Source organism: Epargyreus clarus, unplaced genomic scaffold, assembly GCF_041222505.1.
Source record: "Epargyreus clarus isolate Ecla_fem2 unplaced genomic scaffold, WU_Ecla_fem_2.2 ptg000003l, whole genome shotgun sequence".
Classification (NCBI taxonomy): Eukaryota; Metazoa; Arthropoda; class Insecta; order Lepidoptera; family Hesperiidae; genus Epargyreus; species Epargyreus clarus.
The window spans coordinates 3,062,262-3,077,283 of NW_027332211.1; the positions used below are offsets into that span (position 1 = coordinate 3,062,262).

The 15,022-nt window shown below is 35.1% G+C and overlaps 1 protein-coding gene across 2 annotated transcripts in view; it reads left to right on the forward strand.

The window, feature by feature from the left end:
• Positions 1-395: 395 nt before the first annotated feature.
• lft (Limb expression 1 family member lowfat) overlaps positions 396-15,022 on the forward strand; it is a 46,103-nt gene continuing 31,476 nt past the window's right edge. The window contains exon 1 of one of the 2 annotated variants that reach the window (XM_073083602.1): positions 396-540. In XM_073083602.1, the coding sequence (XP_072939703.1) occupies positions 498-540 (43 nt within the window). In that variant the 5' untranslated portion in view covers positions 396-497. Of the gene's footprint in view, positions 541-2,251; positions 2,414-15,022 lie in introns of those variants that run through there. The other variant, XM_073083591.1, reaches the window with a different exon arrangement.

Sequence of the window (15,022 nt, forward strand, 5' to 3'; positions counted from 1 at the left end):
GCTTTTATGTTCGTAATACCGTCCTAATTATTTTTGAGTGTTATTAATGTTGGTTTCTAATGTCTAATTTTGGGACATCGATATCAAGTACATCTCCGTCACTAACCGGCCGGGACATGTGGGTATCAAGGGGCGGGGGGCGAGGGGTGATGCGCCGATTTCTCCGAATAAGATTAATAAATGCAGGCGGTGCGGGGGACACCGCTCGGCTAATGACACGACGCTGCAGATATTTTTTATCGCGAATTTAAAACATAAACTGGTTGCGGCGGTAGCTTCCCCTCCCCGACCCCGCGCCGCGCCGCCGCCCGCGCCCTAAAGCCTGCACTCTGCATAGTTCACCGCTCCTGTGTGCGCATGCGCAAACAACACCTCGCCTCGCATCACACCAATTGTGTCTGACACCTACTCACTTGTCTGTGTCGTAACTTACGTATTACTCTATTATTCCGTGTGATGACCGGAGGCGGTCCCAGTAGTTTCTTAGCGACGCGAGAATGAACTGGCAATTTTTGCGCCAATCAGCACTACAAAAAGCATGTAAGGAGCCTAATGTTGTTAGTTTTCGATCGCGCGACTTACGTACAGTTGACGACTGTTTAAATCGGTCGCTATTTGTAGCTACGTTTTTGTAAGAATATTTGAACTCACAAATCCGGGTTCGATTTCCAGTCAACACTTCATGTAAATTCAAATGAAATCTTTTTGACGTTGAACGCGCTCGTGCCATTGCTAATGCTTATTAGCATCTTGTATACGTACTATCATTAGACGTAATCGACATGTGTGTAGCTGATTCGATCGAATATTTAGCGACGATTATACCGAGCCGATGGAAAGTTTATCCGGCCGGAGGCGATAGTACACAAATTGCAGTGAGCGAAATGTGACTTGAAGGCTTATAAATTTATTCGCATTATTATAATTAGGTGTTTGAGTACGCAAAGAAAATAACAAAATAAAAGAATAATAGAATTTTTAAACATAAGAAATTAAACCTTCAAAAGCTCTAAAATTGTACTGTGAATAACATGACGTCATGCATTTATTCTTTAATCAAAACTTTATTTTAAGATCATATGTATAAACCAACAATAGCCCCGAGGAAAACTATCAGTCAGAAATTACTCACTGAACGACTATTATAAATCACTTATCACTTCATTGGATATAATTGAAAGAAACATAAATGACAACAAAAAGCGTCATGCATAGCAAATCAATGAAACGTGGCGAACGATGTCGCGATCGTCTCACATGGTAAGGGCGCGTTGATGTCTTTTCTAGCGTAACTTGCTAGCTCATGCTCTTGCGCCATTTTACTGTCAGATAGCGAAAAGATAGATAAGAGAAAAAATCGCAAGTGTCTCGTTTATGTAAAGGGTTGCGCGTTGATGTCTTTTCTAGTGCAACGTAGCTAGCTCGCTCGTGCTCTTGCGCCACTTTTCTATCTTGCATAGAGCATAGGATAGCAAAAAGAAAGCAATGAAAAAAAATGTTTCAAATATGTAGTTTACTACAGGGGTTGCGCGTTGATGTCTTTTCCAGCGTAGCGTAGCTAGTCATATCATGCTCTTGCGCAATTCTTCTGTTGGATGGAAAAAAACCTTTAGTTTGACGAAAGAAAGTCTATTACAATATAGATTATTGGTAGTAGTTCTAGTTTGACGTAGTGTATTCTCATTTTATTATGTTTGTGTAATATTTAATTTCGAACGTAAAATTCATATAATTCGGTTTAAAATTTTGTTCATACCCAAAAATAACCATAATTTTATTTTAAAAATATTATAATGCAAATTTTGGGCCCTAAGGCAATCCACTTACACAAATTATTTGTAACATGATACTTTAAGTATATGTATAATATTCCAACAAGATTTTCTTAACCCTTTAATCTTACAAGACATCTACATGTGTCATCATTTCATGGTTACTTCACGGACCATCCCATCTCATTGTTAAAAAGTGTTGATGTGATAATTTAGCATCGTGTAGCGTGATTAATATTTCGGCCCATTTAACCCTCGCCTACCGGATCTAATTTATGCACGGGCCCGGAGCCGCGGTGAGTTCCATGACAGTGGAGGTGATATCGACGGGAGACAATAAATCCGGTTTCTGGCTGCAGCGAGCGGGTTGCAATTAAACTAGTGTCGCGACGGGTTCGCGACCGTGCGAAAGTGAAGCGAGGCGAGGGTCCCGGAGGGGGAGGGACGGTCGTCGCCGTCCGAAGTCCTCGAGCTGCAGACCTCAGTCCGCGCGATTACGCCGGCGCAGACGCACGCGCCGCGAGCCGCGATCACAAGTTGCGATGTCGCGCTAGCGCGGCGCGCCCCCATGGTGTACCCCGAGGCGTCCCGCTGGGGCGCGCCCGACACGCTAGCGCCCCTCTACGATGACGTCTACCGAGGTCAGCAGACATTTGCAAACCTTACCCCCGCCGCGAGAATTGCAACCTCCTTTGTTTCTGTGTCTAAGCTCAGACCGCCCCGCTCCTGCATATAGACTTGCTGGCACCCGCAGACCAAACGGGGTTTCCATTCTAGTGCAAATATTACAAATGCTTTTAGAATCTTCTCGTGGTTTAGTTACGACTCTGCTTTCTACTGACCTTTCCATTTCTTCTTAATCATCCTCAACAAAACAACTTTCATATCTTAACTCACATACTTGTACTGCATTATTCAAATGCAACTTTAACATGCGCATTGTCAGAAATTCATATCTTCATTTTATTTTTTGTTACTCCAAAATCATTAATCTCGCATCCACTTAATCTTTGACAACTATTAATTTTCGCATTATAACTACGTATTTGAAATACTTCAAATCTATTTTAGTAATACTTAATGTCATTGCCCTTACTTTTTAAAATAAAAATGCGGTTATTTGTGTATCTACTAGAGCTTGTTTGTAGTGATGTCTATTGGTTGTGTTTTATTAAAACTAAGACAATAAGTCTAGACAATAAATTCAAATAAAGAATCAGTTTTGGAACATAAAAACAATAACTAACGTCAATTTTCCAATTAGTTCAGAAACTATACTATCAATACTAGCTCTATCATTATACATCGTCGGTAGAGTTCATTCGACTTCGTTGACAGGTGAGTCAACGTATCGATGTGTGCTTTTTTTTTCCTCAGGCGGTTTTTTGTTTCCAGTCAGCTGACTCTATTCAGTCTGCCGTAACGATAATAGGATACGTTAAATATATTGTTGTAACATGGCGTCGTTTTATAAAATTTGTTTTGAAAACCTCACTGAGGCTTAAACACTGAGTGTTGTTAATGACATATATTTTGAAAAATAAAAAACTAAAACTTTTTATTTGGCTCTAAGATGTGTTTTGACAATTATTTTTTTCTGATTTCTTTTTACTTGTTTATTTATTTTGTTATCTTATAACAGGTACGTCTGAGAATCACTCAAAATATTTGTAAAAATAAACTTTAAAATTAAACGTTCATTAATTTTATCAAACTTTTATTAATTTTGAAAGAACATTTTAATTTCAAGTATTTGCATATTGCAATAGAAATATCAACCCTAGATATTCCTGTTCCCTTTCTTATCTCGCTCTCAGCCTAGAGGTTATCTGGTAGAGATTGCTCTGCCGATGATAAGACGCCTTCCTACAAGTCCTGTCTATTCTAGACTATATTTTATTATTCACTTTATATCTTGCGTTGTAAGTGCATTATTGATACCTATATATAGATACTTTAATATATTTGACAATTATTTCCTATCGACAAAGTAAAGTAACTTTAAACTTGTTTTCAAATAATTCGTAAGTTTTCAAAGCTTTAAAGTTTATGTGGTCAAGTAATACTTTCATAGAGTTTCTATTGATATATATTTAGGTTTGGATACCATGTTTGAGTTTATAAAAATGTAAAAAATGGGTTAAAGCCATGGTTTAATAAAATAAGAATACACGGTAATTATTTGAATCTCAAAGAAAATCAATAAAGAAATCGTACCATTGTGTCAGATGATATGAATTTGTCCATATATGCATATACAATAAATTGTAATGTATGCAAAACGAATAATAATTAAACTAAGAATATAGCAATAAATCCATTTAAATCATGCAGTAACCATGTTCTTTTGTCGACGTTCAAACGTGAAATTTAAGTAGTACCTAAGCAATTGAGGCTGTTAGATCTTTGACGTATCGATTTCCGAACAAACGTTTCGTTAACGGCTTGTTTATGGTTACAAATAACATTAGTTAGCGTTTCCTGACGTTGCGTTGTTCTTAATGCAACTCGTATGCACATTCTCGCATAACTGTACAATGCAGGACACAAACAAATGTGAAGACATTTGAAACACGCAAACCGTTACGTTTCGGGTCGTAAACTTCGGCTGTTGATGGACAGGGCTTTTGAGCTCCTTTGGTTTAGTAATTCGCAGTAAACCTTAGTTAAGGACGTGCCGCAAACAGTCCTTATACGTAGGTGAAGCAACGTTAAGTGGCGGACACTTAGGCTTTTTTTGTTTAAGATAATGCATGATAGTTAAACATCGGATATCTTACATATTATCGAAGAAATAATGCAGTAAAAGAAATATACTCAATAAAAATTTGCAACTGACTGATTAGCAATGTAGAGCTTACATATAACGTAATGTCCCTTATAAAAAGCATACTATTGGCTAACGACTGGTTACTAAGAAAGTGTTTTTGAACGGTTAAATATTAAGTGGAAGCTTGTGATAAATAAATTTCTTTAGGAGGATTAATAAATACTAAATTAACTTATTTTAATTCCATACAAGTTATCATAAATAGAATTAATAAATGTTTGAATTATTGAATCGTTCTAATTTTTTCACACCTTAAAAGAATTGCAATTTTGGATATTACCTTAACGCGTTATAATAATAATACACATACAATGTAAACAAAGATACTTCAAATAAACTCAACTGGTCAGGTAAGATGTAGAGTCGCTTCCTAGATTGCAAGGTGCCCAGTAAACAATGTGTTAATGGTGCAGCCCTCTGCCGACACTCGACAATTCGACATTAATATTTAGTTGCTTCGCCCACTAGAAGTACGAGAATATTTTTTAAACATTTTTGTGAAGTACAAGCTTTTTTATGTATATCCTCATTTATGGGAAGTTTAAAAGATTTCATAGAAATTTTAGGATATTATTTTGAAAACCGTCAGTAGAATAATTAATTGTAACCGTATTAATGCACTCGGCACCGGATATCTTACTTTTCCCCCTCGTAAACAAAATAAAAGGGTTTCTTCTGTTCCGTGCTTTACCCATTTTGAAATAGCTCTCGTTATTTATAATTAATCAATTGATAATTGAAAATTTTTCCATTTCATTCCGATTCAGACGTTGTCAAATTTCGAACTTTGGCGTAAGCCTACTAGTAAGTCCATGTAAATTACCTTTTCCAGAATATTCTACCTGTAGGTTTCCCCACGATATTTTATTTACCGTTAAGGCGTTAATATAATACAAGTACCGGCACTACCTAATATAACGGGTACTATATTTTCTATTACCCGAAGAGAATAGTCATAGTACGGCGGAAAGTCGATCGTTTGCCAAGTCCTAAAGACCACAGCAGACTTGCTACTTTAACCATCGGCGATCGACGACTTAGCTGTTTTGGAAGCTAGATACCGCAATCAAACGCACGGTTTAGCGTTAGACTCAGAATCTTTTGGACGTTTGATGCAGCAAATAAACGCAAAAACGCGATGCATCATTAATTCTATACATAAAACATAGGTAATCGCCAAAACGTATTACCGACTGCCTTTAATGTCCCATTGCTGGACACGGTCTCGGACGGAATAAGCAGGATTAGACTATACTGCAACGCTGGCCAAGCGAGAAATCAGTTCTGATACAATCCGCTAGGGGCGCTGATTGGAAATGTATGGGCAAATACGTAAACCAATACCAAAACAAGCATTTTTATAAAAACGTAAAAACTAATACTAAGGGTACAGTTTGCTAGGATCGTAAACAAAACAACATTACTGTCCACACCGCCGCAATGGTGTTGGCTCCGCACCGGCGGAACTCCAACGGTTATTTTATGAATATTGTTATGGAGTTTGCCTGTGAATTTTACTACTTCGAGCGATATAACACGAATGAACTACTTAAGCGTAACCTAAGAATTGTTATATTACGTTTATTAGCAGTAGTTGGGATATAATATTATTTTTAACTTAACTAATTACTAAAATATTAGTCAATATGATTCCGTCAATGCGGCAACACGAACAACACTAAAATATAACATAAAGGAGCGTTAAAATAATGTAATACTAACTATGCGCCTTTTTTTTATATAAAAACGAACAAAAAATCGAGAAAAGGCAATTTTCGTGACAACTAACTCTTTTTTTTTAATTTAGTTTGTCTTTAAGTTCTCAAAAAGTTCCCTGTGAACCTCCTAGAATGAAAAAAGATAATATCTAATTACAGGGTGAACGAAAGGCGTACACTTTATAGACCCGTAATAAGCGAACTAAAGTATCCTTTAGCTACTAATCTATCTATGTACCTAGAGAGCTGTACCCGTAGTATGAGTTTTTACGTTTTGACAAAAATGACTGCTTTTGTTTTCGTTTACGTATTTCCCATATATTTCCAATCAGCTCTGATACAATCCGCTAGGGGCGCTGATTGGAAATGTATAGGCATAAACGTAAACAAATACCAAAACAGTATTATTTTCAAAACGTTCAAACTCATACTAAGGGTACTGTATAGAACCTTAGTTGAAATGTTTAAATACTTCAGTTAACTACACAACGCACAGTTAAAACTTGTAGCATTTGAACAGATTAATGAGCAAGTCCTAAATTTGAAACTTCATTAAAATTCATTAATTAATTTAGCAGAGGTACACATTTGTACCTTTCGTTAATTGGTAATTAATCACAAACTGAATTGAACATTCCGGTGTTTCACGGATTTAATTAATGTCCTATTGTGTGCTTTTAAGCTCTTAAATTGAAGCTTTAAAGCCCTAACTGCACATTTTTCGCGCGTCGGACGTTGCGATATTTTTTGCTCATAAAAGTGTTTTTTTCTTGTTGGTAATTGAGTACTAGAAACAAAATATTTTGCGGAGTATACAAATGACTATTATCACGTATTTGGAAAACCATAAAATTTTGAAATTAGAACATAATCGGCAAATAGTTGTGACATGTTTAAGCGAAATGGGCTCGTTCTTATAATTCAACTGGTGTTTTTTCTCTTAATAAGAATAAAAAGGTAATTACTATTTTTATAAATAACAATCAACGTCGAGTAAAAAAATGATAATTAATTGTTAGCAGCAATTCTCGATGCTACACTGGCGGTATCAAATGTCGAACATTATTTAAAAAGCTATAGTGAGGAAAAACATTTTTATCTATTTTCTTAAAACTTGATTCGATCTTACAATGTATAATCTCAAAAAGTATAGTCAGGAAAAACGTATTCATCGATTTTAAGATCTAAGATTACTATTAAAATGAACAATTTTAATACCTTACCTTACCTTTCAATTAATACGAATAAGTGACTTTTTGGAAACAGATAAGCTTTAAGACGTTAGAGATCTGGAAGTTAAGAATCTAGAACGTTTTCCAATCACAGAGTGTAGAGCGCTTGAAAGTTTTCTCTGCAAACTTTCTCTATTTCTTTGGATCTCTAGAGCTGTGATTGCCAGAAAATAAACTCACATACACCTAATATATTTTCTAAGCGGTATTAAGTCGGTGCTTTATTGACCTTATTCTGAAGTTGGAAAGCTGAATCGTCTTCTGCGATCGTGAAAAGTTTAAATTGAATCACGCTAAATAAGTAATGCGTTGCGTATAAGTGGTATTGGATCAAGTTATTTTTACTATTATAAATTATTAGCCTATTGCTAGTGTTGGTATGTAAATATCAATATTCAAATATAGATTTTTTTGTTAATAGATTTTGCCAAAAACTGAATACTAGAAATATCAAAGCATGCTTTTAATAAGCAAAATAAAGATAAATAAAGCGTAAACATATGATTACAAAAGATAGTAAGATAAGATAGTAGATATAGATAAGATAGTATCTTAAAATAGCAACATATAACATTTATTTCGTATTTCAACTTGTAATTTACAGTTTTTCATTATTACTTGACTATTCGTAATTAATTATTTTTTAAAACAAGGGACCTCTTTATAATTATTTCTTAGTTTATAACAGTAATATACATATCTGTAAATATATAAATGCCATAAAGCGAGAAGTCTCGGCCGTTTCCCACATATAGTTTGTGAGTCAGGCGCGAATCGGAAACCGTTAGGCGCGTGCGGGATGCTCCAAGAATAGGGTTGTCATGTTTATTTACCGTTTACTTTACGTATACAGTACCCTTACCATGAGTTTTCAAAACATCCCACAATTTTACGTTACGTTTACTCAATCCATTTTTCTGTTCCGTTTGCTATAGTAGACTGCGTAAACGTAATCATGAGTAGGTGCTCAAGTCTGTTTGTCTGCCTCACATGTTCGCAAAAAAAGAGACAAAACATAAAGCGCCATTTTTTCAATTTAGACATTTAATGTTACGTTACTGACACTATAGTTCTGATACAATCCGCTAGTGGCGCTGATTGGAATTTGTATGGGCAAATACGTAAAAAAATACCAAAACAGTCATATAAGTCAAAACGTAAAAACTTATAGTAAGGGTACCGATGTTATTTTACTTAATCTTGCGAATATAAAACACTTTTGTACTCGTGGATATGTATGACCTTATTTCGATTTTTATGAATGTTTTATGATTTAAGAATTTTAAGCACATGATCTTAATGTATAGCATGGAATAAAATATGAATTAAAATTTCCGTTCTGAATTCGGTTCTGGCCCTGAGTATGGGTGTTGTTATATATGTCATTATATGTCCGTAGTCCCACAAAAAGTGTGGGGCTTCGAGTGTAGTAAGCAATAGTCAGATTTTTATAACGTTGAGTGCATCAAACGTGCAGTCCATCTGATTTTGAGTGGTCACAGTCACCTGTCTGTCAGTCCAGTCTTCATATCAAATCCAAATAGAACAGAGCTTTAATCTGACATCGATTGCAGAGGCGTTGGCACTCCTAAGGACAAGATGATCTCACATATAAGTTCTCACTATCAGACAACTTATATGAATGACCGGGGCTATCAATAAATAACCACCTCATACCGGAACCCTACATCTGAACATCATTACGCAGACAGGCCGCTTCCCCGCCATTCACCACGCACCTTTGAGCGATGTGGATCTAACATCGACACAATGTGGACTCGCTAAAGTTAGTTTATGTAGTGTGTTTATGTACTTTTAATACACTTGTTTGCATCAAATATTTAATTTTTATTTCGCAAAAAATATTTACGTTACATAAATTGATAAAAAAATAATAATATGCATATAACTTTACCTACAGACAGTCTAACGACTCTGCAGGCACCATATTTTTGTCTAATCACAGTAGGGTTAAATGCTGTTTGTGTTTTGGTTTAAAAGTATATAGAAAGAATTTCTTAAAGCATACCACTTTAGTCCTCATGGGTAGAGACGCGAGTTGGTATCTCGGATAATGTTGCCAATCATCATCATCAACAACCCATTACTGTCGCACTGCTGGACACGGGTCTCCTCTCATAATGAGAAGGATTAGGCCATAGTCTACCGCGCTGGCCAAGTGCGTACTGATAGACTTCACATACCTTTAAGATTTTTTTTTAAACTCAGGTATGCAGGTTTTCTCACGATATTTTCCTTCACCGTTTGGCAAGAGATAATTAATTTCGAATTCGCACATAATTTATTGAAAAATCAGAGGTGCCTGGGATTTGAACCTCGGACCCCTGGATCGAGAGGCCGAGTTTCTTAACCACCACTGTGTAGCTGACATTCGGTAGATCTCCAATTTGGGATCATAAAAGTTCATTAATTTAGTAAAAATACAAACTAAAGAATACAGCACCGCAAAATAATAACACTATTCTCAGAAATAACGCTTTGGTCTTAATTACTTCAACGACATCAATTTAATAAAAATATAACACAAAAATGCATGTTATGTTACTATGCCAAAAGCAGTTTTGAACGTCTTTTTATAAATATACCGGTAATTAAATTATTATTTAAAATTTAATATTACCTTATTTTAGTTAAAATGTATTGTACTTTGTATTTTTTTTTATTTATATTATTATATCATATTATTAAGTTGAAATACATCTTTTATTTACGAAAAAAAGAAGAGTTTTGAACAACGTCTTTATTTTATGAGTGTATGTGGGAGAATGCTTCATTTCATATATATAAATATTCCGTTTTTAAAATCACATGATATTAATTTCGAACTACCGCTCCGTATTAACAATTGGCTACCCGTATCATGGTATAAAAAAGGGGCGCGCAACTGTCAACAGATCAGAAGTTGTCCAATAGTGGGCACGGCACGGTGGTGCTCTGAACTGTTTGGTGTTTTGCTTGGGTGTTATTGTTACTATGGTGGCATTAACGCTTATTCATTTAATTATTTTAACTATATTTTTATAAATATTGGTTAAATTAGTTGAATCGAAATACCATTGTAGATCTACCTACCGGCGCGCCCACATGTAATTTTATTATAATTTTTAATTTTATTTTACTTTCTCTTACTTTAAATTAGGTAACTTTGCATTAGAGTTTTATTATTATTATGTTGAAATATCACTACATCATGAAAATAAATATTATATGTTTAATGCAATATAAGCAGTAAACAGTTAACTGTATTTTCTCCAGCAACCCTATATCTCTTCAACGCCGCTTCCCATCCTATTCAACAAATGTAACATAATAGCACTGAGTGACATCGACGCCGCATTCAACATTGTTGCAGTTATGTGGAGAGATCTCGTAACATTTCTATCTATACTAATAGTATAAAGAGGAAAACTTTGTTTGTTTGGTTGTAAAGAATAGGCTCAAAAACTACTGGACCGATTTTAAAAATTCTTTCACCATTCGAAAGCCACATTATCCACGAGCAACATAGGCTATATTTTATATGAAATATATTTGATTAATAGATTTTAGGGCGGTACAAAGTTTGCCGGGTCAGCTAATCTTAAATATATTGGCTCAGATAGGGAAACGATAGACATAGCCGTTTGAACAAAGTACTGAATAATTTATTTTAACTTTTAGAAGTAGTTCCCTTTCAGTACAATAGTGCAGTTCCCTTTTTCATACGGTGCATAGCTAACGAGGGTGAAGTCCACTTGGTAAGTGGTTACCACCGCTTATGGAATTGTATAACCAAATCCATCTTGCCCCGTTTCTTCTCCCCCGTTCCCGCTGCTTTATTTGACGACCCGCGTGGCGGAGCGGTCACCATACCGGTCTGACACGCAGAGGGTCCCGGGTTCGATCCCCGGCCAGACGGATATCTAAATGATGAATTTAGATTTCTGTTTCTGGGTCTGGGTGTTTGTGTATTTGTCTATGTGTGTGTCCATGGCACCCACGATACAGGGAATCCTAGTGTGGGACTGTGAGTGTAGAAAGCGTTTGTTTGTTGTTTCTCCATAGCGAAAGACCTTCCGAAGCGGTGGTAGTTTGTTGACTTTCAAAAAGTATTCTATACGAATCAATTTTGAATAAATGACATTTGAATTTGAATTTGACATATAAAACAGGGGTTCTATCTGAAACCTGTGACAGATGCGTTGCTACTGCTGATGTTTAAGATTGTCGCCTTATATGTATGTCAGTCGACAATCGGCATTCATACATATTTTCCGAAACGCAATACCTGTTTCACGTTAAAAATAGCCGTGGAAGTTCCACTTCCCCGGTTCAAACATTAACTGAGTTTCAAGCTCGTTACCAACTCAATTTCGTACGTAAATTTTATAAAAAAAAACCATAAGAAGTCACTCTAATTATAGACTATCGGCAGGCACAATGTCCAATCAGCTACGCTTAGTTTAACAAACGTAATACACTGCCCTCATCATTTGCACAAGCTTTAAGTTCAGAATGGTTACAGCTTTCAAGCATTCAGCAATTGTATTGAGAAGTTCTGCTTTGAAACGTGCAACTGGGGCAAATATACAATACTTTGTGCTTGCAACAATCGCATTTAGTATGTATCAGTGTATAGAGTTCTGCTAAGTTCGGATTGCGGTAGGAATGAGATTCTAGTTGTAATTTGTTTGTTTATTTCAGTTAGGAACATAATGGAAATTTGGAGAATACTACTTATGCTTTGATTCTAGGTGCCATATTTGTATGTCATATTTTAGGTACATAAAGTACAGTTTTATATAGATAGAGGCCCTATTATTGTACCCTTTAAAAGTCGGCTATAATTTCAAGAAAACACTACTTACTCCTTAAAATAAAACTTGAGCTCACTCAAAACCTTTTAATGTATGGAAAATATATAAAAAAAATCTTTATCGTTAAATAAGCAATACCAGCTTACTAGATAGTAGTCCTTCAGGAACCATAGATTATAACCATAAACATGAATTTTTATATTTATATTTATATCTTAATCAATTAAGGTTTTTTCCACTTCTGAATATCTATCGCTATACACGCTTATAGCTTGTTACAGCCACTAATACCAGCTTGTAGATATAATTAAATTATGACTAAACGTGGTTGCTAATGGCGTGTATTTGTAAACAGTCAAGTCAGTACACGTTCGCCGCTGAGGCTATATTTAGCTGAACCACACCGGCTGACTCACAGCCTCCATGCGATGTATGTATATTTATAAGCATACGTAGCGCGAATATTGGATACCGCTTACAATATACTTTTAAGTCGTTTCGATGCTCTAGAAATGTTAGTACGATATGAATCATCGTTTGTTGTTTTTTTGTTGACATAAATATATGTTTTAATTAATAATTTTGTACATTCACGTACAAAGCATATAAATTCAACATTAAAACATATAACTAGAATAGTTAAATAAATAAACGCTTTCTACACTCACAGCCCCCTAGGATTCCCTGTATCGTGAGTGCCATGGACACACACACAGACAAATAGACAAACACCCAGACCCAGAAACCGAAATCTAAATTCATCATTTAGATATCCGTCTGGCCGGGGGTCGAACCTGGGACCCTTTGCGCGTCAGAACGGTATGGTGACCGCTCCGCCACACGGGTCGTCAAATAGTTATACGAGTATATAGAATAATTAAATAGATCAGTCTATTACAGCCTGTACATTTCTAACTGTAAACCTTACTTACTTAATATCATTTAAATAATTTCAATCAATGCCTAACATTGTACTTTAATATAAAAACTAAAGCCAGAAATAAAACACACCTAAACCAAGAAGGAATATCTTAATCCATCATTCTAGTCATTAGGCGACGTTGTTCAATATCGAATCTATCCTCTGTCTTAATAACTATTCCACAAGACTCTTAATAACAGTTCCTAATTCTTAGAACTTAAATACCTTATTATACTGTTGATTTATTGAATATCAACATGAGCGAGTTTTATTTTGGACCCAATTTGATATAACCTTACGTGTTGACTTATAATTAATGTTCGTCAAAAATATGGGTTCAGTTTTCGCATATCACGGGTGTGTCATTATTTATTTTATTTATAGCTCGTTTCAGTTTAAATATAGACCTCCACTCAACACGGATAATGATATTTTAAATTTGAATTCAAACTGTTTATCGACTGTGTTCGATTCCTATGAAACTGAATGTTAACGAGCTTCGGAAGTTGTTTCGCTGTTAAGAAGCAGAAGATACTTGTTACAACGCTCAGAAGGGATTCCAAAAATACAATAAATTCTTCCATAATTATCAACATTTATAAAAATACTTTATCCACTAATTTATCACACTACCTTTACAAAAGACATAACATGAATAACAACGAGACTGAATATTCCAAAAATATAAAATAGAAAAAGTATTCAAAAGTGACATAAATTGTCAATACCCAGTGTACACAGCCTAGCCTTCCGTATTACCATGAAATATTTAACACTATAAGTTAACCCTTGAATATTTAACGATATATATTTTGATAATAGTATTATTATAGTAAGCGTTTCTAAAGGTATAAAATTGAGTACTAAAATAGTCAACTATATGGACGAAAATTTGGTAAAAGTTTACGTAAAAACTTAAAAAAAAAAAACACTTTTAACGAAAATTCGAAATTCGTTTTTACAATATAGGTACATTATGTGCTTTTTAAGATATTTATGATAAGTACAGACTATTTAAGTTTCACGGTCGCAGAATTTTTCAGTATCTAAAGAAATACTATAAAATGTAAACTTATTTTTAGTGCCGATAAAATATTCATATCAATTACCGAGCCTCTCTCTGTGCGTGACCCGACACGCAGAGGACTGTATTTTTATATTTTACAATGTAAAGAAAGTCTGTAATAAAATCATAAAGCCTGCAGCCTTGTAGTCTACAATTCTCATTGTTCAAGAATCAATTACTTCTAGACGACCTCTATTTGTAGATTCAAAGAAAGATAATCAGATTTAAACTGTTGAGGCTTTGAAATTATAGATATATTTTCATGTTTTATTTATTTTTATAAGTTGTATTTTCAAAGATAATTTATTACTTAGAGCTTTGTTTGTCTCAGAACATAGACGAAGCAGGTTCTTCGGTACATACAGGTACAGATATTAATTTCCTAATTAGAGCCATAGTGTACCTAGGGCGGAGGACGCCCTGGGCGGAGATATTTAAGGGCGGAAAAACTTTGCGAATAACTGATTTTCATAGTATGTAGGTATAGAAACACCTGTAAACTTTAAAACAAAATTGTGCCCCTGATGACACTTCTAAAGGTCGGAAAATTAACAAACCTATAGTGGGCGGCAAATTCGAGGTTTATCCCGGGCGGCAAGAATCTGCGCTTCAACACTGTTGCATAAAAAAAACCTTGTTAAAGGTCGTGTAACTTTTCTTGCTGA